This window comes from Bos mutus, chromosome 16 (genome assembly GCF_027580195.1).
Source record: "Bos mutus isolate GX-2022 chromosome 16, NWIPB_WYAK_1.1, whole genome shotgun sequence".
NCBI lineage: Eukaryota > Metazoa > Chordata > Mammalia > Artiodactyla > Bovidae > Bos > Bos mutus.
In genome coordinates this window covers 25831678-25855477 of record NC_091632.1, presented here as the reverse complement: position 1 = coordinate 25855477, position 23800 = coordinate 25831678, and the positions used below count along the sequence as shown (strand labels likewise).

Sequence of the window (23800 nt, the reverse complement as noted above, 5' to 3'; positions counted from 1 at the left end):
TTCAGTAGAGGAAGCAGCAGCATGTGAGGTAATGATCCAGGTGCAAACATCCAGCTTTGGTTAGAATCAGGAGGGCGAGCTCCATGCCGGAGTTATCTGAGCAGTGGTAAAGCTTGTAGCCTTGAAGGAGTGTGAGACCACTAATAAAACACAACATCTTCGAGAAAGCCTTTAAGTCATAGGAGAAGGAAGAAGATGCCAGTGAAGGACCTAGAGAAGTAGGAAGAGTTAGAGTATTATCATCTGGATACCCAAGAAAGCAGAGATGTGTGAATGGTCAGTGATGTCCCCTGCTACAGAAAGACACGAGCACTTTGCAGTGTACATACTTTCAGTCTTTTGTCTTTTTTCTGTTTTTTTTTTAAATTATTTCTTAGTCTACATGCAGTTTTTTGTCCTCCCTTTTCAATAAGTGAATAAACTACAATTAATTTTTTTCTTTCTTTCTTTTTTTTTTTTTTAACTTTTGGGCCTTTGGGTCTTTCCCTTTAAGAAAACAAATCAATTTGTAAAAAATTCAGGAGAATATAGCTTATGAGAAATTGGATGTATGTGTAAAATAAATGTATTCAGAACGTTAGCAGTGAGCTTACTAGACGGAAACAAAGATGACTTATTCATCTTTTTGTGGCAGACACCTTGATCAGTGACTGATAATGAATGAAAGGAGGAAGGGATGGAATTAGAGGTAGAGATACTAGGATCAATCCTCAGGATTTTTGTGGATTGAAGACTTATTTATATTTACATGGTTACAGGGTATTTTAGCTTTGAAAAATAGGTGAGGTGGATACCTTTTCATGGGCTTCCCTGGTGGCTCAGATAGTAAAGAATCCTGCTGCAATGCAGGAAACCTGGGTTCGATCCCTGGGTTGGGAAGATCCCCTGGAGGAGGGCAGAGCAACCCACTCCAGTATTCTTGGCTGGAGAACCCTCATGGACAGAGAAGCCTGGCGGGCTGCAGTCCATGGGGTCACAAAGAACTGGACTAAGCTGAGTGACTAAGCACAGCGTACTTTTTCTTCTTCTTGAGACTGAGAGCAAGAAGCCTGGGTTTTATGCAAATGTTTTCAAGACAGGAAAGCACAAGGAACCTAGTACTAAGTATCTCAGCACAGCAGCAGAAGGTGGTGCATGTGCTGAGAGTGGAGCTAGGAGGAGGTTAATGCTAAGCTTCGGGAGCTACTGTTGTTGTTTAGTCGCTAGGTCGTGTCTGACACTTGGTGATCCCGTAGACGGTAGCCTGCCAGGCTTCTCTGTCCATGGGATTTCCCAAGCAAGAATACTAGAGTGGGTTGTCATTGCCTTCTCCAGAGGATCCTCCTGATCCAAAGATTGAACCCACTTCTCCTGCATTGACAGGTGGGTTCTTTACCTCTGAGCCACCAGGGTAACTTTAGGAGAGTGAGAACTAATTGTTACACATTCCTTCTGAGGAAGATAATGATGAGAAGAACAGCAAGAGGTAAATGAAAGGGATGTTTAGCAAATGTGAGGACCTAGCTGGAGACGGGTAGGATGGCATAGAGGTTAGGAGTGGATTGTGGACTCATTCCTGTCTCAGTGCAAATAATTTAGATTTTAAGAATTTGGATGAATGACTACTTTTCCCACAAAGTATACTGTTTCTAGAAACTGTTAAGACTGAGAGATGTATTTAAGAACAATTTCAGGTTAATAGAAAACAAAATCAGAAAATTTAATATTCATGTAAAATTACATCACCAAAATGAAGGATAGGCATGTATTACGAGCATTATTTCATAAACCATAAAACATATTGACCTTGTACTTCCATTTTTAGCAGTAAGAGGTAACTCACCTTCATTGATGAAAGTTACCGGTGGTATCTTGAGAGGGCTTTTGGTGGGAGAAGTAACCAGATCCGGTGGCGGCATTAAATCTCTGGGATAGCCTGGATCCCTCTGTATCTCATTGCCTCCCAGCAGACCAGGAGTGTACTGATGACTGTTAGGGATGTGCTGTGGCACGACCTGGACGAGAGGAGGAGACACATGGGGGTCCTGTCGAGAAAATATCCTCAAGCACTGTTCTTCCAACAAAGTGATCATCACAGACTGGTTATTGACCAGATCAGTCAAGGAAGCGTATTTCACCTCCAGTTCCCTGTACCTTGTTGCCATCTTCAACATTTCTGTGGTGACATTGAGGATTTTATTTTCCAACTGGGAAAGTTCAAGTGAATTATCCCTCTTTCGGATAATCTCATGCAGCAGTTGCATATAGAGCTGAGTGACTCGGGAGTTCATGTTACGGCTTTCTTTCCTCAGCAGCTTTACCTCATTGACAATGTTTCCATCCACATCCACCACCAACTGCAGGACGTCTATCTCCCGCTTCTGCTTGGAGAGCACATCCTTTAGGTTCTCAAGATCCATCCTGGTGATCATGTCTTTAATGGTACCTGCATCTTGCCCTTTGGTATTGACACATATTGGCCCTGTTATTTTTTGTTCAGGTACCAGAAATGTGTATGAACATTTCTTTGCATCCTCTTTACCATCTGTGGCGCGAGGGTATCTCCTCTGGGTTATTTTTTTAATTTTGAACTGTCCTCCTCTGCCATGTCCAATGCCCATTAGTAGGAAGAATAGCACACTTAGGGTCCAGATAAAAGCCTTCATTTTGAAATGAGGTTGTATGCTATCTTTAAAAAAGAAAAAGCAAACCAATGAAGGGAAGAAGTAGAAAATAATTAATATTAATCTACTTTTTAAGTCAGAAATCTAAAAAAGTAAGGGAAAAACTGAATATCTATTGGTGTTAATAAATGGGGCCAGAATTAAAGTTATTAATTTTTAAATTCCATATTAAGTGCCTTCCTATTTGTTTAAAAATTAGGTTTCAGAGAAGAGCTTTCCAACTACCATCTTAGGTAATGCGTTTTGTTCCCCAGCTCAGTGAGCAGATCTTGGTGTCCCTGTTTTGAGGCATATGGTTAGATGCTCTTGGGGCTTTTGAGACCCTAGTAAGACACTTCTCCTACCTTTAAAAAGCTCACTTGTTGTCTTAAGGCTCGGAAAATGGTACACAATGCCTGTAAAAAATTAATTACAACATTCTTCTCTAACTAGTGTGAAAGTTGCTGGTCAGTGTTTTTTCTTTATATTGTATGTTTTGAATTAATTTGACCTTCTCTAATAAGTATCTGTTTTATCTGTCAAATTAAAGAAACATTTTTAGACAAAATGTAAAACCAGAATGTTTTAGCATAGTAGTTTTTGCTTGTTTCATAGTATGTCCTTTTGGTATTGGTGACAAGTTTGAGAATGATAGCATGCTCACTGTGGGTAATCGTGTTTCCTAAATCATATTCCTATATATGCTCTAAGTTTATATATGATTCAGCAGGTTCATTCTTCTAAGAGAAGTTCTACTGAACTGAATTTTTGTAAAATATTAATAACTTTTTATAACCATTACCAAGGAAAGAAACTCAACTGTAGTTGAATCTGATCAGTGAAAAGTGCCTGTTTAACAACCATCTCATATCATCTAAGACTTCTCTGCTCCCATGGGCATGTTGAAGGCCAAGGCCACACAAGTAGGTAATATTAGAGCCAGGTCTAGAATCCAGGTTCCCTGGCTCTTTAGTCAGTGTTTCTAGCAGTGGCACATAGGCTGAAATGTGTGCTTGGAATGTTGCACTTCTGCTGTGAAAGATAAATGCTTATTTTTTTATGGTATAATCGATAGAAACACTCTAGAAAACAGTAAAACTAGTTCCAGGAAGCAAAACTGCTTCCTTTCTCTTTCATTACCTCCCTGCAGAGCAGTAGCGGTTAGAATGAATAGGATGTATCATCCTGTCGTCAGTATAGCCCACCGTGCTGCACGATAGCCCACCTTCCTCTCTTATAAACTTCTTGTGTGCTGTTTTTGAAGGATGGCAGTGGATATACCAAGAACTTTTCTATCCCATTTTCCACCCAATTGTTTTTTGATTTGGGAAGCCAGGTCCCAAATGATTTATGATGCTACTAATAAATAGCAATGCAGCAGTAACAGTGGGTCATTTTTATTGGGCGTGCCAGGCATTGTTTAAGCCTTTTACATGCATTAAATGATTTTACCACAGCCCTCTGAGGTAGGTTATTACTATCCTCATTTTCAAATGAAAAAACCTGGCATCCAGATGTTAAGTATCAGTACCTCACCCAGAGGCACACTGCTTTCTAAGACATGGAGCCAGAATTTGAACCCAAGCAGAAGACTCCAGGGTTCATGTTTTTCATTAACAACTGTATCATATGGCAACATATTCTGTCCTTTTTTCTATCACCAACACTACAACAATCCTTTATATTTATGTAGTGCTTAACTCATATTAACTGTTTGCATTCACAGCAGCACTGGGATGTAAACATACACCATTTTGCAGAGAATAAGCCTGGAGAAGCTGAAACACTTAGATGGGATTCAGATCTTCTACTCTTACCTCTCTAGACCTGTGACTTTTATCCTAGTTGGGTCATAACTGCAGAGGAATCTTAACTTTGTGTTCCTTGTCTTTCACAGTCTCTTCCTGGTTTGTATCTCTTTACATTGACCCCTTACTTAATTATGCACGAGTACTTGTGGATCAGTTTTATATCCCAAGCTTTTCTGCTGCCATTCCTTTCCCTCCATATTATTCTATCAGTTGATAGTAACATGTCTGACTTGATTATGAATCCTCCTAAAATTAAAGGTTGTATCAATAAAATATGGACTCTTCAACTAGAGTCATAAAGATGGGCTTCCCCTTTATAACAGGCTTCCCTCATAAAGATGACTACTACTTTCTAAAACCATGTCTACTTCAGTGTTTTCAAATGAGTAAGGTTTGCAAACTGGAGTGATAATGAAAATAAAGCAAAGAATGGATGGAGTGCAGGGAATTCTTTTTCCTTTATCAACGTAAGATAGGAGGGATGAGCATAATAATATTCCATATCTGTGTCCGAGGCCTTCTGTTTGCTGACAGATAGCCGGAAGCACACTTGGATGAGTACTTTTCATTTTTTGTTTTCATCCTTTGCCTTCTGACATCAGTTGAAAATTTAGACCAAGTTTCATTTATTTTATTTAAAAAGGACTTTAGTTACTATATTGGAGTTACCTGTACCAAAAACCAGTAAAATGTTTCTTGTTATACTTGCAGATTCATGGGATTTAGATATGGTTTATTTTTAAAACTGCAGACAGTAAAATAGAAGCCATCAGCCTCATGGGTAAACGTACAGCGTTTCTCCTGTAGTTAATGCAGCCCTTGTTCAGATGCACTCATTTCTTTCATTTCAATAATGGAATGGAAACTCTTAGATCATAGAAAATCATTTTATCTAAGTAATCTACTATGAAAAAAAGCTACCAAAACAAGGAAAATTCAGAAAGTACCATGAAACTTCAAAACATGTAGACTTTTCTGAGCAGTGTTCTGATTGAAGGTCTTACATTCCTACCAGACACAGATTTGTATAGAACTGAGAAGCATATAATCCAACTCTGTTGGAACTTTGTATCGGTGTTGTTATGGAAGAACAAAAATGTGAAAATACAAATCTAAATTAAAATAGCCATAGCTTCCTTTTGCTGTATTCTGCCTTGGCTCTTTGTGGGTTCCTGTACAATTAAATCATACGGTGAATCACCATCTACGATAAGAGAATCTGACCTAGGATTAACATTTAAAGGGGACAACAGAAAGTTTATTTAAAAAAAAATAAATACAATTTCCTTATCCTTTACAAAAGTCATGATTTCGTTGTCACCTAAAGCTGAATAAGGAGCCACATTTCTTAAGTAGTAGACTAGCTACGTCATGAGTAAAGAATGAGTTTTTAGAATACATTTACTGTTACCTTTTATGAAAACATTCTCTCATTTAATATTTTCCCACATATGTTCAGTTTTAAAAGTGAAAGATCCATAAATCTGTGTTACCTCATAAAACCTTTCTGTATATGTTAAAATTTTCCTAGGCCCCACGAGAATGTTGTAAATTAGTTACAGTATACTTAAGTTTAAATCTATGTCTGCTTGGTTGTTTTTAGGGGGGAAAAAAAGCCTTCCATGCTTTGAGTTAATTTTATTGGTACTATTTCTCTTCACAGTTGCTACATTGCCAGTTAGTAGGGAGAAGAAATGAAAGCAAAGATTTGACTTCCTTTCAGATGGTAAATGCGTAGAGGCATTTAACTGGCAGTGTCATGCCCTGAAAACAGCATGAGGCAATGAAATTAAATTTATGAAGGACTGAAGATACTGTAGATAAAGAACTTCTAGATTGTGAATTATGTTCCGGGAAGAGCCTCAAGAACGATTTCATCCCCTGGAGATGTTTAAGAAAGGGATAAATAGTTATCTGGGTTTCAGATTAAATGCTTGCTTAAGGCTTCCATAAGAACCAAGGTTTAATTGAAGTCCTGTACTTTGCATAGCGGCAACAACAGAAAAGAAAGGGATGACATATTTCTGATTCAGTATTTCTTGGAAATTTTATCAGAATTTCTTATAAAATATGTTTAACAGAGATTGTCCCAGTATTTAGAGTTTTGAATCTTTAAGAAAAGGACATGAAAGTAAAGTTGAGGAAATCTTACTTAGCTTTACCATTTTTTTGCTTGTTGAAGATTCTTACCTTGAATTTCTTTGGTTTTTTAAAAGGACAGAGAACCCCCAAATCATAGCAAACTTAAGTGTCTTTGGTTTTAAAGCTCATTGTTGGTAACTAGTAATTTTATTTTTAGTCTAGTAACACAATTAAACAAAGCTCCTAGATAGAATATTTAAAGAATTGTGTTCGTTGACCAAAATTGTATTTGTCTAAAAGTATTACATACTTTTGGTCTTTGAATTATGTATGTAAGTAATTGTGTCTTCTGGGTCCTTACTTTCTATTGTTAACGCCGCCACTTATGCAGTGCTTCTGTCACATTGTATTCCTTCTTAACTATGCTCTGTAAGATTTTAGGACTACTTAATGTATCCATCGCTTTGGTTTGTCACATAATTCCGGTTGTAGCAGTTTTAATTTTTGTTACCCAAGTTAAAGTACTGTTACATGTAAACTTAGAAACTACTTAAAAGTTTGAGTTTTAGCAAGAAATACCATAGACTTATTTTAAAACTCTTATATTTAGGATTACTAAATACTAGGTTATATTTGGTTATGCTGTGATTGGGGTATCGTTGCAAAGCCTTGCAGTTAATTTGATGTTTTCTTAATTGTGTTTGTAGCTTTACTTTAAGATATTTTAACAGTACATGTAAATCATTAGCACACACACTGTAGCTGCAAAGACAAACTAATCATGTTTACAACTATTTAGTTTGTATCCTTTTGTTTTTATCATTGTGCAATAAATCTTATACATTTAACGTTAATTGTTAAAATTTCTAATGTCACTAAAGCACTTGTTTTTTGAAATGCAGAATGTATGTACATCAATCTATAAACATACACACTAAATACCATTAAATTGAACCTCAAATTAATCATCACAAAGTATATAATGACCAGTTTTATCTAAAGTTGCAAAGCAAAACCTTTTCCAGACAAGCAAATTGTAGTATGTTCCAAAAGTCTTTGATTAATAAGAGATTTTGACATTTCTACTACAAATATAAAACAATTACACATTTCAGCATACATAGAATTTTAAAATAAAAGAAATATTAAAATACCTTTTTGCATCTGTTGATAAAGCAAGCCCAGAAACTTGCTGCTCTTACTCTTGCTTTTAAAAATCAGAGTAGACGTTTGTTCGTCTGTGACTTTAATGGCAACTGCATTTTTGTTTTGGACCGTTGAATCCAAGCTGTAATAAGGAGCTTCTTTCTTCTTACAGCACTAATCAATTGAATTTGACAAGCCACCTATGTAATTTTAAGTAGTAGAGTGGAAGTTCCTGGTCTGCGGGCTGTCTTTAATCCAGCAGAGAAAGCATTGTGGCTTTGCTCTGTCTGCCACATGGAGAAATGCAGTAAAACCAGCTGCAGCTGACCCAGATTGTATATACAGTACCCTCGAATAGTGATTCCCTCTCTTTCTCAGGAGACTCAAGTTCAGCCCACATATTACGTCACCAAAAATTTGCTGGAGACTAGGGGGGAAAAATCTCCTTAGGATTTCCTCTCTGTAGCCTTAAATAGGGGTGGGGGTAGTGGCATCAGCAGGAGGTTGAACGCCTGCAAACAAGGAGAGACTGTGTGCAGGTTGAAGGAAGGGCACCATCTGGAAACAAACTATCATAGTTTAGCGGGCAATTATAAAACAAACATGTGAGTCTGCTGCAGAGATCTTTTAAGTTGAATACTGAAAAAATAGTACTCAACTTCACTTAGAAGTAGTTGCAGGCTGATGAGTTTGTTTTTTTATTACAAAGCTTAGGAGTGAGACTCTGTTCTAAAGAGGCAGCCTCCTAATTAGCCTCCTAATCCTAATTAATAGAATACTCTTTACAGCCTGGAAGAATTTTTAAACATTTTACTAAATTTGCCCATTTTAGAAGGTTTTGAAGTTGTAAAAAAAAAAAACCTGGTGTGTATTTCTAAGATAAAACTGCTCATTATATACAATTATCAAAAATAATTGAAAAGCTAGGTATAAAATTCTCTCAGAAATTTAATATTTCTTAAATTCTAATGTTATATAACTAAATTCTGATGTTACATAATGTCACTTCCTCCTAGTCTGCAACATGACCCCACTTGTCTGAATACAGTTATTCTTATTAGTTTATGTTGTGATTTAAAAGCAAACATAACCCTGGCCTGAGTCTTAGGGGAAAGAGAGAGTTCTGAGCCCCCCATTGGCTGTGGGAACTTAGACAAGTCACTTTACTACCTCTGACCCAATTCTTCTGCTATGAAATTAGGGAGCTGCTTAGAGAATTAGTAATTGTCAGGTACCGACTATGCCTTTTTATTTCTTTAAATCAAGAATGTTAATTAACTCAGTGGCTGAGGAGACACAGGTTTAGACATCTTAGGTAATTTGGCTTAGGACTTCAGTACTAAGCTGTAGCACTGGGATTTGACTCTGACTCCAAAGCATTTGGCCACACTCTCTCTGATTGGATTATATAACTGTTGATTGCTGCTTCTAGATAAAACTTGGCGGGCTCCTACTTTCTGTACGTGTTGTGTGCGTGTGTGTGTGTGTGTGTAAGTCCCTACAGTCATTTTGTTTTCTTTGCGACTCTATGGACTGTAACCCACTGGGGCCCTCTGTTTTGTGGGGTTTTTCCAGGCAAGAATACTGGAATGGGTTGCCATGCCCTCCTCAAGGGATCTTCCCTACCCAGGGATTGAACCCGCGTCTCTTATGTCTCCTGCATTGGCAGGTGGGCTCTTTACCAATACCACGTGCTTTCCCCCTGTCGTTGCCTAACTTTGTGCTACTTTTCTCTTTCTCAGGCCCTATCATCAACTCTGTTTGTTGATCAACATCCTTTATTTGAAGTCAGCTTAGTTTCTACTTCTTTCACAGAATTAATTATTTCTTTAAATTCCCATGACATACATAGGTATAGCAGGGGTGTACTCAAAGGCCTACAGATGCTCACGACAAGAATGAAGCAGGTAATGTATATAGGTGAAGCAAACGAGAAGTAGGAGAGCAGAGGAAAATAGGTTACGACAGACTGACATCTGTAATGATTACTATCTATACTCTTCCCAGCTGTACCTCACTATTGCCAGATCTCCCCATTTTTTTAAGGAAAAGGTCATATAGATACTTTCTATGTTATTTCCTGATTTTAAAAAGACTGGGACAGCTTCTAGCCTCTGATTTATACTATGTAATACATTACTTGATCATTCAGTGATCACATTGTATTCACTAATACCTTAACCTGGAGAAATATGAGATAGTAAACTCCTTCAGAGCTTGTTTGTTTAAGCAGTATAGGGGTTTCTAATTTAGTTCAGTTGCTCAGTTATGTCCAACTCTTTGTGATCCCATGGACTGCAGCATGCCAGGCCTCCCTGTTCATCACCAACTCCCAGACCTTGCTCAAACTCATGCCCACTGAGTCAGTGATTCCATCCAACCATCTCATCCTTTGTCGTCCCCATCTCCTCTCACCTTCAGTCTTTCCCAGCAACAGGGTCTTTTCCAGTGAGTCAGTTCTTCCTATCAGGTGGCCAAAGTATTGGAGTTTCAGCTTCAGCATCAGTCCTTCCAATGAATATTCAGGACTGATTTCTTTTAAGATGGACTGGTTGGATCTCCTTGCAGTTCAAGGGACCTTCAAGAGTCTTCTCCAACACCACAATTCAAAAGCATCAGTTCTTCAGTGCTCAGCTTTCTTTATATAGTCCAACTCTCACATCCATACATGACTACTGGAAAAACCATAGCTCTGACTAGATGGACCTTTGTTAACAAAGTAATGTCTCTGCTTTTTAATATGCTGTCTAGGTTGGCCATAACTTTTCTTCCAAGAAGCAAGCATCTTTTAATTTCATAGCTGCAACCACCATCTGCAGTGATTTTGGAGCCCCCAAAAATAAAGTCTGTCACTGTTTCCATTGTTTCCCCATCTATTTGCCATGAAGTGATGGGACCAGATGCCATGATCTTAGTTTTCTGAATGTTGAGTTTTAAGCCAACTTTTTCACTCTCCTTTTTCATTTTCATTAAGAGGCTCTTTAGTTCTTCTTCACTAGTTAGTAATTCATATCACTGACCAGGTTTGGAAAGTGGATTGGCAGGTGTCTAGGGACAAATTATGGTTAGTTTGGGATGTTAAATTGAAAATGAAAGTCAGGAGCTGTGTTCTATAGAGAAATTTGGAGAGTCATCAGCAATCAGGTGATGGTTGAGGCCTCAGAAATAAGATAATTCAGAAGTACATGTAGATTGAGAAGATTAATGACAGAACCATGGTGAATACCAATTCCAAGGGACCTGAGGAAATAGAAGAATCGAGGGAGGATGGAAGCGAGGCAAGTTCAAGCCAGTAAAGACTGAGAAACAAGGGAGTAAGTAGTACAAATACTGCAGAGAGACTGAGCAGTAGAGAGGAGACCAAGAGAGATGTCTAAAGAATTAGTGTGAGAAGGTCATGTGTGCCTTTGCCAGAATAAGTTCCAGCAATGAGATAGATGTGAATTTCACATGTTAGCACATGTGGATCAGTAGAAACCTATATGCTGTCAGTGGGTGTATCAGTTGATATAGCTTTAAAAACCAATGTGGCACTGTCTTGTAAAGCTGAACATTATATATGCCTGCATGTATGTATATATGTGTATATCTCTCTCCTAGAGAAGTTCTTGTACGTGTGCACCAGGAGACATGTACAAGAATGTCTGTAGCAACAAGGAGGAAGGGGGCAAGTAACTCAAAACTCGTATCAAACAAAATGAATAAGTAAATTGTAATATAGTTACATATAGTTTATTCTCTTAAGGAATTACGGCTGTACTTAACAAGATGAATAAGTCTTAGAAACAAAATAGTAAGACGAAGCAATCACAGATCATATTTTTAAAAACTTATTTAACAGCCATTTGTAAATCACTTATTGTGTACGCATTCTAACTTTACCAATATTATCATTTAATCACACGTATAAAAGTATGATTTTTTTTAAAGCTCAAAAATAAGCAAAAGTAAAATAAAATGTGCAGGAGTACAGACATGTGCCCCAAAAAGAACAAGGGGAATAATCTTAAAATTAGAAATGGTAGTTCCCTCTAGACAGGAGGCAGAGAGATGACACAGGGAAAGAAGATAAAGATGAGGCAACAGTACTGATATTGTAGCTCTTACATTGATGAGTATTTATTACATTATTTGATAACCAATATTATATGTTAAACTGTTATTTTTAAAAGATACAGTTATCTTTTTCACACAAATAAAATATGAATACATGTCAAAGGTTTTGTTTAAATCATTAAGTATACAGGGAATCAGGAAGATATTTACAATAACTTCAAGGAAGAAGTCCGAGTACTGCACATACATGCAGGCCGTTGGGAATGCTGGAATGAATTTACAGATAGTTGCAAAATTGTTCAACATCCACAGGGCAATAATCAGTTACATCCCACTGGACATAATTCATTGGCATTTTTATGGACAAGAATTTGTATTATTACCAGTTTTCAACAACTTATAAAATAGTTCAGGCCAAGAGGATGCACTGGAAACAGGATATACCTAGTAATCTTTTTGCCTATTGCAAAGTCTATCACAATTTTTCCTGACACAAGTAAACTTTTATATGTACCAAGTATTACATAAAAATAGAATGAAGGATAAAAAAATTAATTGTACCAGTCCTTATTTCTCTTTCAAGGTGTTTGTTGAAGAAGGCAAGAGTCCTGTATTGAGGAAGGGATCAGATTTAAAGGAAGGGTTGCTTTGCTTGTGTTTTTATGTAGAGGAGATTTAAATGTGCACACTGGCTCTTGGAAAAGAGCCATGGAGTGTAAGTGATAGTGGAGGCAGCAGTGGATATGTTAAAAGGAGGCAGTAGAGATTACGTTCAAAATCACAGTTTAGATTTGGAAGAAAAAGAAGGGGATTCTTCTTCCTCTGAGATAGGAGGGAAAGAAAGGGAGCTAGGTTACAGATTTATTTGAAGTCATAAAAAATAAAGTTGAGAGTCTCTAAAGAAAAAGAAGTATTTATGATAGATGGCTTAAAGAATACTGTTAAGATTTACTGAATGGAAAAGGAATGATACTGGAATGAGTAAAAGGATTACCATTGCCAACTTTTTACATTTTGTTAAACACCAATTGTCTGCAAATACTGGTCAGGATTTTCATTTTTTAAAGTGCAAGATAGAGTAACCACTTGAATGAGTTTATTATCTTAAGCAGATTAAATATTAAAATACTAAAGATTTTCAATAAAAAGATTAGAAAGTCTTAAAAACTATCAAGTGAGTGATACAGATACTGTATGAGTTTGTAACAGTGTAATTTTAAAAAAAAAAAACCTTGGAGTACAAGTGTGTACTCTGAGATCCAGCTCTGTCACTAACAATTCATGTGGTGTTGGGCACTTCCTTAATATCTGTGGACCTTAGAGTGTTTGCCTGTGAAAAGAGGGTTTGGACTAGACAGTTTCTAAATTCCTTTCTTGGAATATGTGAGGAAACTAAAGAACCGTTGACATGGACCTGAATGTAAGATAATGATTCAGATGGGCAGAGTTGAGTTCAGGTATCATTTAAACTGGAAGAACCGGCATGAGAAAAAACACAGGGCTTATCTGGAAGGCAATAAGTGCATCATTTTGGTTGCACTTATTCTGAAAGTTCATGAACCGGGAGTAATGATTTGGAAAGTAGGAACATGGTGCCTTTTACGCTTTACACATGCATAGTAAACTCTCAGGAAATATTTTCTATAGATGTGACTTTGAATATCTAGGACAACTGAATCATTTGAGAGGATGTATTATTTTTGTTGGTACAGAAGAAAAGAGCAAGGTTAACTTCAATGTGTAGTTAGTAGAACTATTTCAAAAATCCAACTGTTAATCTTTAATAAAAACAAGACGTTTCTACTAGAATGAGACAGTTTTCAAAGTAATTAAGAATCAAGACTTCTCTGGTCCTCCCAAGGTTAAGAAACTCTCTTCCAAGGTGGAGCGGGAGGAGAGCACAGGTTCCATCCCTGGTTGAGGAGCTGGGATCTCATGTGTTATGGGGACAGCTGGGCCCGAGCGCTCTGGAGTCTACACACCTCAGCGAAGAGCCTGTGTGCCACAACCCAGACCCAGTGCGGCCAAATAAATAAATATTTAAAAGGAAAAAAAAAAGTAAGGCTCATGTGATAGTTACCCACTCGAGGCAAGCATGTATAGAACTAATATTAAGTTAACTGCCCCATGGAAGTGGAAGGGAAGTGGTTAGGCTGGCTAACTTAAAACTTCTTCAGGCTGTACCACAACTTGAAAAATAGGTACTAGTGTATAGACATAAAAACCAAGGTTTGGAAATTAGAATAATTATCTTTATTTTATACAGAGGCAGAGCCAGTTCAGGAGCTTATCTTCTTTCCATTAAGACCCATGGGTAGGTAGGTATTGGAGTTTCTAACTTCAGCTTTAAGTCATGTCTGACCTGGATGCCACAGAAATCTAGGCCTTCAGTCCAGTTCAGTTCAGTCACTCAGTCATGTCCGACTCTTTGCGACCTCATGAATCGAAGCATGCCAAGCCTCCCTGTCCATCACCAACTCCCGGAGTTCACTCAGACTCACGTCCATCGAGTCGGTGATGCCATCCAGCCATCTCATCCTCTGTCGTCCCCTTCTCCTCCTGCCCCCAATCCCTCCCAGCATCAGAGTCTTTTCCAATGAGTCAACCCTTCGCATGAGGTGGCCAAAGTACTGGAGTTTCAGCTTTAGCATCATTCCTTCCAAAGAACACCCAGGACTGATCTTTAGAATGGACTGGTTGGATCTCCTTGCCTTAGTGGTCATGTTTTAACACAGTATTAATAATGAATATATTTTAAATAGGGCATATATTGAAATATAGCTATAAACAAACTATACTCATCCTAACAAGTAGAAAAACACTCATTTATCTTAATTTTGTTTCAGGTATCTATCTATCTGATTTAACATATATTGATTCAGCATATCCATCAACTGGCAGCATTCTAGAAAATGAGCAAAGATCAAACTTGATGAATAACATCCTTAGAATAATTTCTGATTTGCAGCAGTCCTGTGAATATGGTAAGTTTCTGGGAGTAATGCTGTAATTTATTTATAAAGGTTTGATTCATTTACACAGGTTGATGGCCACTTTTCACAGAGCAGGGTACATCATCCTAATGTAAAGGAAAATAATGATTATGTCACTGTCCAATGTTTAGCATCCTGTTTAAGATCTTGCTTTTAAGGAGTTCAAGTATTTCATATTTAAAATGCTAAGTTTTATCTTTTGCTCTTCTGTAATTTGTAGCAACTTTGCTAATGTAATTTTCACAATTATTTTCTATTCTTCTCATCTCATTTGATCTCCCTGATCTATTATGTAAATATTTCTTTTATTTTTCAGTTAGGGACTGAGCTGAGGCTGTTGTAGTAACAGTTGAGAAGCTTTCTTGAGTTCTATGTTGAGTAGATAACCAGTTTTGTCCAAGACGTATTTTATGGAAACACATATGTGAAAAGAACTTATGCAAGCCCAAATGATTAGAAAAAAAAAATTTATTGTTTTAAAGCATTTAAATGCTTTCAGTTTGATAGAAAATAGAGAGAGGTTTTTACAGCTATGTAATTTTAATGCTGTTTAAAAACAGTTTACAGTTTGTTGCTGTTTAACTTTAATTTCTTTTTTTTAATCCTTTTCTCAGTTTTTTTAACATAACATCAAATTGTAATGTTAAATCAGTCTTATTTGAAATTTCTAAGTAGGAGAGAAAAAAAACTACAAATGTGAGCCAGGCTTCTTTAAAAAAAAAAAAAAAAACCCTAAACTGCCTTATATGTTGCACTTAGATGAGGTTTGACTATAAATTACAATGGTGGCTCTGATTTTCTTTTATGAAATTTCTCATATATGTGGGACTTCGTAAATGGAGGTGTTTTAATCTATACAAACAGCATGCAGCTGCAGTTTTCTAAATGACCTTCAGTTTTACATTAAATAACATTTACCTCAGCCACGTCCTTCTAGAGTTAATTTAAATTTTGGTGCCATGTGGCCTTCAGTTCAGTTCAGTCGCTCAGTTGTGTCCGACTCTTTGCGACCCCATGAATCGCAGCACGCCAGGCCTCCCTGTCCATCACCAACTCCCAGAGTTCACCCAAACTCATGTGGCCTTAATTTACCTTTAAATATATTTTTCTCAGCTTAACTTTAAAAATTTTGCCTGAGATGTACTTTATCAGATAATTATTTATCATGTTTTGCCTAGATATCCCCATGTTGCCTCACGTCCAAAAATACCTGAACTCTGTTCAGTATATAGAAGAACTGCAAAAGTTTGTGGAAGATGATAATTACAAGTAGGTTGGATCTTCAGAAGTGGTTTGTATAACTGTGTCTTGTCCTCTACCCTTTCATCTCTGTATTCAAACATCTAAATACTGCATCTTATCATGCAAATACAGTTGTGTATTTACAGTGGTAAAGTTACCTATTCATGTGAAGTTTTTAAATCAGTCACTTGATGTGACTGAGCCAGTATACAAGTACGTCATCTCTTCTTCTATTAAAAAGCATTGTATGTTTCTCAACTTGTTGAGAGCTGATGTTTGATAGTTCTAGTTTTACATTTCTTCCTTTCTTTCTCGATTGAAGCATTGAATCTTTATGGAAATGTATCTTTTAATAGACTGAAAAATTAATGAAGCAGTCCATGAATAGAAAAATTGCTCCTCTTTAAGGAAATTTTTAACACAGTTTTGAATTTGTTTTCAGTTATTTTTGTGTATTGACAGAATATTGAACCTTCTGGACTCTGAATTAATATTTGTCCAGTAGAACACCACACTTGTCCTTTCCTCTATTCAAGCAAGTCCTTCATTAAAGGTTTTCAAAACTTACTTTTAAAACAGCTGATATCCATATCTTTTTGCTTAACCATTCTCAGTCCTGCCCAACAGAAAAGGGATTTTTTCATTATTAACCCTTTTTATTTTTCTGGAGTCGGAAATGCAACCCACTCCAGTATTTTTGCCTGGAAATTTCCTTAGACAGAGGAGCCTGCTGGGCTACAGTCCATGGAGTCACAGAGTCAGACATGACTGAGCACACACACGTACATTCGCATTTATTTTTCAGTAGTGTGCTCTATATCATGACTACCAAGTTTTTGTTTTTTTTTTTTTTTTTCCAAAAGATATAAGGATAAAGAGGCTATTTTTCTCTTGAGGCTTTTCATTTTCCTTGCAGCTTCATTTATTTTAAAAAAATTTTTTTGCTGTTTCTAAGCTTTCAAATTTAACTTTGTGTCTACCACAAATATATTTTCCAGTAAAAGGTTATACTTTAAATTTTTATCAAAGTGAAAGATAAGGTTATTTTTTAATATTAATGCATTATATACAAAAATTTTCTTATGCTGTGTGATAGTAATTATCAGCTTCTTTGTTCCATAAGTTTCAACATTTTTTAAAGAATTCTGGAGAACAGAATTGGTACCCATAATAAAAGGCTAGAAATTCCAGAAAACAACTGGAAATAACTTTTCTTCAAATATCAAATATATTAAGAAGCTCTGTACATATACTTAAAATGTATCTAAAGCTTTATTTATATTTGAAAACACTTTATTGTCATCTTCTCCACCATACTGTATTATTACCACTTTATCTTTCTGTATCAATTTTTGTTTTACGGAAAGATTTTATAGGGTAATTCATTGAAAATGTATGAGGTCAGTGCATCAGCTTTTTAATAATCTTGGCACTGTTTAACAGATCTGATGCCCTAGATTGTAAGTTTCTTGAGTGTGATGGTCTGTGTCATATTTATCACTTACTTCTCTCATCTCTCTACTGACATAGCATAAAACACTCATATTTTATCCAGTTGGGTACAGAAGATTATCTTAAAACTCAAAACATGAGTAAGTCATTATTAAAATTTCTGTGTCTGTCTCAAGAAATTTAATGGATTTTTTAAAAGTTAAAGTGTAACTCTTCAGTAGAAAGTGAAAGTCGCTCAGTCAAGTGGGAATCTCTGCGACCCCATGGACTATACAATCCATGAAATTCTCCAGGCCAGAATACTGAAGTGGGTAGCTCTTCCCTTATCCAGGGGAATCTTCCCAACCCAGGGATCGAACCCAGGTCTTCTGCATTGCAAGTGGATTCTTTACCAGCTGAGCCAACAGGGAAGCCGAAGCACATTGGAGTGGGTAGACTATCCCTTCTCCAGCTGATCTTCCTGACACAGGGATTGAACCAGGGTCTCCTGTGTTGCAGGTAGATTCTTTCCCAACTGAGCTATCAGGAAAGCCCCTTCAGTAGAAGTGAAGTCTAAGAAACTGTTGCATAAATACAGAGTATGGTGAATTTTAATGCTGAAAGGATAGAGTTAACTAAGCTCTTAAGTAGTTTTAGCTGTCTGTATCCTGGCATGAGAGCTTCATTTTGGTAAGAAAGTGGATGCTGTTACACTGATTTTTGTTTTCATGAGTAACTAGAACTTGAGCAGCCTTCCCATTATACTCATTGTGTGCTAGTCACTTAGTCGTGTCCAACTTTTGCAACCCTCTGGTCTGTAGCCCGTCAGGTTCCTCTGTCCATGGAATTCTCCAGGCAAGAATACTAGAGTGGATTGCCATTTCCATCTCCAAGGGATCTTCCTGACTGAGGGATTGAACCCAGGTCTCCTGCATTGCAGGCAGATTCTTTACCACCTGAGCTACAGGGAAGTCCCATTGTATTCATAAACAAATATTTATTCAGCTTTTGCTATAGGTGAATGCTAGCTGCTGGGATTACAAAATAAGTAATTACAAAATAGTTCAAAGAGTACTATACTAGAGATGTGCAGAGGATGCTATGGGAACATAGATGAGGGGAGACCCAGCTCAGCTTTAACTGGGAAAAGTGAAGAGAAAATAAACATGAGCAGCTTCAGGTGACCATCTTACCTTAGTCTGCATCTTAGCAGGTGAGTTGCTCCACATGAAGAGTTAAGAAAGGTGTTTCAGGGATGGAACCATCAGTGGAATCGGCTGGGGAACTCCAAGTCACTTGGTGGTATTGGAGAATCTTATGGGACGCTAAAGAAGATAGTGTTTTCCTAAAGATGCAGTTGTGTTGCATGAACCTACTGATTAAATGTGTTGAAAATCAGAGCATTTTAACATAAGAGCTATTAAGGTCGTAAGTTGGGAAAAGTGGATTTTATGATGAAAGATTTAAATAGAAATGACTTTTCATTTATCCATAAGCCTCTGTTGTTGGCAGCTTCATCTACATAGGCAGCCAGTATCAATATTACAAGTTACATGCATGTGTTTTAGTCAGGGTGAAAATCTTTCAAAGTTATTTCATTTTAATACTGAGCATAATATCTTCTGGAGAAGGAAATGGCAATCCACTCCAGTATCCTTGCCTGGAGAATCCCAAGGACAGAGGAGCCTGGTGGGCTGCTGTCTGTGGGGTCGTACAGAGTCGGACAGGACTGAAGCGACTTAGCAGCAGCAGCAGCGTGGTATCTTTTCTCAGTGAACCCGCATCACTGTTACATATAGTGTTTTGATGATGATATGGGCAACTGACACTGACTGCACTTTAAGTGCAGTTTAAGACGCTTCCACTTTTTATATTGCTGTCGGTTATCAGCCATTGTTAATAGCAGCGTGATTCTCCCGTAGCCTCCTTTCTGTTCCTTTCTGTTTTGGTTCTGTGTTAGGAAACTTTTCTGGACTGTGCTTCTGAAGGGGAGAGACACCCTGTCTGCTTTAGTCTCCATTATATTCCAGTGCTGAGAGAACTGTGCCTGACGCAAAACAAGAGTTCAGCGAAGGAAGATAGCATAGTCTGAAGCTCACATAAGTAGAGTCAGCTACCTGTAACAAGAAAAAGAGCAGAGAGTTCTGGTTAATCATACATCTGTTCAATACATGTATTTTACATGGTTAAGTAATTAGAGTACAATTATGTGTGATTTCTCCTTTAGGATATCAAAGAAATTGATAAAAAGTTAAGCACCTAGAATAGATTTATCATTATAATATCATTTGTATTGTGCAGTTTCATAAAAAATTCCAGTTGGTAGGATGCTGAAAAATAAAAAGTCTTCATTAATTTCCAGACAAATGTTTAATGATAATACAGAGTACACCAAAGTGTATTTCCTGGACTACACCAAAATATTTTCTACAACTGCTTTAGTATCCTATCTCCTGAAACCATTTCCACTGATAGGAATTATAACCTCTTTTTGCTGCAGAACTCAAAATTGATACATTTTCCTAAATGGAACTTGTGTGTGTGTGTGCTCAGTCGTGTCTGACTCTTGACCCCATAGACTGTAGCCTGCCAGGCTTCTCTGTCCATGGAATTTTCCAGGCAAGAATACTGGAGTGGGTTGCCATTTCCTTCTCCAAAGGATCTTCCTGATCCTGGGATTGAACCCAGGTCTGTTGTGTCTCCTGCATTGGCAGGCAGATTCTTTACCACTGAACCACCTTAATTTCCAACTAATAAACTCTGCCTTAGAAAGGGATTTATCAGGGATTTTGTAAACAGCCTTTTTATTTGTATAGATAGATCTTTCTTTTGATAATTTGAGTTGGTTTTTTGGATGGTTAGTTTTAAATAAGGTTTGTTTTGTTTTGTTTTAATTTTCAGTGCTACAGAGACCATTAGCCCATCCAATAAGGATTCTAGAAAGAATTTGCATAATTTAACTCAGTGTTGGAAATTTACTGAACTTACTTGCCTTGTATCAGTATAACTTCAGGTTAAATCACCAAATAGCTTTAAATGTGTTGAATTGTTCAGCAGTAATGAGGTTCTTGGGAGAGCTATCTCTGTTTTTGAATATGAGGTTTTGATGTTTTTCCCTCTCTTAATATTTCCTGGAATCACTGTAAGATCAGCTTTGTATGAAAGAGAAAGGGGGCTTAATTAAGATCACCCTTGAAGAAAAATATATAGTTGAGATTATTTTATAAAAAATGTTTTTAGGCTTTTGGTAGAAAAATATATGATTTTAATGTTATTTTGTCAAATATTAATCATTTTATGTGCTTTTTTCCTTTCTGAAATTCAGGCTTTCATTAAAGATAGAACCAGGAACAAGCACACCACGTTCTGCTGCTTCCAGGGAGGATTTAGTAGGTTAGTGCAGCTTTCTCTTGTTACTGAGTAATAAACCAGATAACCTAATAAGAAAGAAGGGATATATCCAAAGTGAGTAAATGCTTAGCACATTTTATTCTGCCTGCACAGTTTTATTTTTGGTATTAAAATACATCTTTTTCTATTTGGTTTTCCTGTTTTTTCATTAAAAAGTTGTCACATGTAGTTTTTCAGTAATATGCAAATAAATATGCCAAGTAATCAAGAGTAATAGATATAGCCAACAGAAAATAATAAGTAAGTGTTTATGAATTATCTGTTCTTTTTTCATTAAGCATACTGTAAGGGGCAGTGAGGGTTAATTATGTTAGAAATTTCTGTGGTCTAAGTGGAAAAATTTACTAATTTGAATAATTATAGGAGTCAATTTTAGTGGCTTAATTTTTTTTTTTTTAATTTCACTCTAATGCTGGACCAAGTACTCATAAGAATAGTCATAGTCTCTTAATTTATCTGTTGCATTACAATTGGGATTTATATGTATATAAATAATCTAAAAACGTAAAATTGAAGAGAATTTTTTAAAGAAATCATAGACAATACCTTGTTTAATATTCCAAATACAGACGTTGGCACTAAGCTTTGTATTATTATATATCCTAAAAATAATTGGAGACCCATCTAATAAGGTATGAAGGGAATGAGGGAGCAAAACCATGACAGTATCTACAGGGTCTGAGAGTGGTCCAAGCAGAGGAAATCGTTTCAGGCTATATCTATTGAAATTTGCTTTTCTTTTCATTCTTAAAGTGATATTTTGCTTGTAAAGCAACTGTAAACCAATAAAAAAATTTTTCAGTGTTATTTTGCAAATCTGTGTATTCTCAAGTTCCTTTTTTTTTTAATTTCCAGAAACTTGAGCAGTCAGTATAGATTTAAATTGTAACTTGAATCCTTGACCTACTCTACATATTCTGTATCTATGAAGAAGCTGAAACTAAGAGTGAAGCAGTCATGTGAAAATTAAACAAGCACTGAACTAGGATTCAGAAGACCTGAGGGTTTAGTCTAGGTTTCGTGTGTGATATGAGACCCTTACACTATCTCTTCTAATTACATTGCTTCCTCCATAAACAGACTACTTAGGGCAAGTAAAAGAGATAGAAATTAATAGATATTATTTGTTTTGAGGTTTTGTGTTTTATGACTCAGAAACTAAATATTTTTTATGTTCAGTCAATTAAATAGAATTCATATTACCTTAAATTAAACCAAAATTTTTATTTCATATCAAGGGATTACAAATAAAGCAATCTTTCTAAACCATTTAATAATTTCTGTCTGTATCTCTTTGTGTCTCTGTCTCTCTCTTTTTTAATTTAACCCTTAAGGTCCTGAAGTAGGAGCATCTCCACAAAGTGGAAGAAAAAGCATGGCAGCTGAAGGAGCCTTGCTACCACAGACACCACCGTCCCCTCGGAACTTGATTCAGCATGGACACAGGAAGTGCCATAGCTTGGGTTACAAGTCAGCACTTTGAATTTTATCTTTCAAATTTTTATGTATTTAGTTGGATTTATTTTCTACTTATTTTACTAGTTGGACAGAAAATAGTGTCCTTGCATAGTTTTATTTGTGTAAAGTAGTCTTTTTCTGATTTAGTAAACTATCTTGTTTGCATAAAGGCATTTATCTCTTCCTTACCTTAACTTGGAAATGAGCTTTTTCCAATAGTGCTTTCACATTTTGGGGAATAAAAATGAACATTACAGGTCGTCATCATAAATAAAATCAGGAAAGCAAACACTGTTTCCATTTTAAATTATAACTTATATCATTGCTTGTCTTAACCAAAACAAGTCACCATAAATAAAGCATATAAAAACTGTTCTTTTTATAACAAAATACAAAGAAAGGGAAACTGTCTTTTCGTTTAGCTTTACAAGATTGTTTCCTCAAAGTGGACCCCAGGTTCACCTTTGCCGTGATTTTTGTGGAAATTTAATAGACATTTTTCAAAAGCGAATGTGAAAATAATTTTTAATGAACCCAAGCATCAAGATTAAAGTATTTTCTGTTATATAGGTAGATATGGCCTGGTTTTCTAAAAAATTTTTCCCTGAACTGTTAGCTTGAGGCTTTCATGGTAAAATCTGTGTGTTCATTAGTATGAGAGTTCAGAAGTAAGTTCAGGATAGCAGGTACATCTTTTATATCCTGAATCTTTATGTAAGAGTATCTTTTATATCCTGAATTAGTAACAGTAATGAAAGATATGAAAAATATTTCTCTTTGTTTCCAGTTTCATTCATAAAATGAACACAGCAGAGTTTAAGAGTGCAACGTTCCCAAATGCAGGGCCAAGACATCTGTTAGATGATAGCGTCATGGAGCCCCATGCACCATCTCGAGGCCAAGCTGAAAGCTCTACTCTTTCTAGTGGAATATCAATAGGTGAGAAATAATTCTCTGAGAGAGTTCCAACTTATGTAAAATAAGACTTCTAACAAAACTCAGCTGGAAAAGCATGATTAACCCCACTACAGGTAGAAAAAGTAATTGATAAAAGCTAAGTAGCAAAGTGTGGATATAAGATCATATTACTAGTAGCCGCAAAAATTAATAATTCATGATGGTTTGAAAAGTGCTTGATGTTTTTGACTTCAAAAGGGGAAGCATTCAAGGAATGGTGGGGAAGAAAACAGGCACTGGTTGAATTGGTTACTGCATGTAGTTGGAATGCAGGAATGAGGAAAGGGGCAGATGAGTTATGATTCTCAGGTTTTTTTTAGATTAAGCAGCTAGTTAGATGGTGGTGCTGTTACTTAGGCAGAGAACATTATAACAGCAGCCATTTGTAGGTATTGAGGTATTTGTAAAGGGTGACTAGGTTTGGGGAATTAAGAATTCCATTTTGGACGTGTTTGGACCATAGGGAGTTGTCAGGTAGGTAATCGAATGTATGAATCTGAAGCTTAAGGAGGTAAAGTCACATTTATAGATACAGGTATAAGAATTAGCATATTTGTAGTATTTCAAGCCA

The 23800-nt window shown here is 36.5% G+C and overlaps 2 protein-coding genes across 6 annotated transcripts in view; one reads left to right on the top strand and one right to left on the bottom strand.

The window, feature by feature from the left end:
• ANGPTL1 (angiopoietin like 1) overlaps positions 1-8079 on the bottom strand; it is a 28168-nt gene extending 20089 nt beyond the window's left edge. Inside the window, exons 1-2 of one of the 2 annotated variants that reach the window (XM_005909862.3) lie at positions 7690-8079; positions 1823-2664 (exon numbers count right to left, since the gene is read on the bottom strand). In XM_005909862.3, coding sequence (XP_005909924.1) covers positions 1823-2645 — 823 coding nt within the window. In that variant the 5' untranslated portion in view covers positions 2646-2664; positions 7690-8079. Of the gene's footprint in view, positions 1-1822; positions 2669-7689 lie in introns of both variants that reach the window. The other variant, XM_005909861.3, reaches the window with a different exon arrangement.
• RALGPS2 (Ral GEF with PH domain and SH3 binding motif 2) overlaps positions 1-23800 on the top strand; it is a 162321-nt gene that overhangs the window by 112888 nt on the left and 25633 nt on the right. For all 4 annotated transcript variants that reach the window (XM_070384875.1, XM_070384878.1, XM_070384876.1 and 1 more), the window contains exons 9-13: positions 14584-14721; positions 15909-15999; positions 20729-20796; positions 22149-22284; positions 23060-23211. In XM_070384875.1, coding sequence (XP_070240976.1) covers positions 14584-14721; positions 15909-15999; positions 20729-20796; positions 22149-22284; positions 23060-23211 — 585 coding nt within the window. The remainder of the gene's footprint in view (positions 1-14583; positions 14722-15908; positions 16000-20728; positions 20797-22148; positions 22285-23059; positions 23212-23800) is intronic.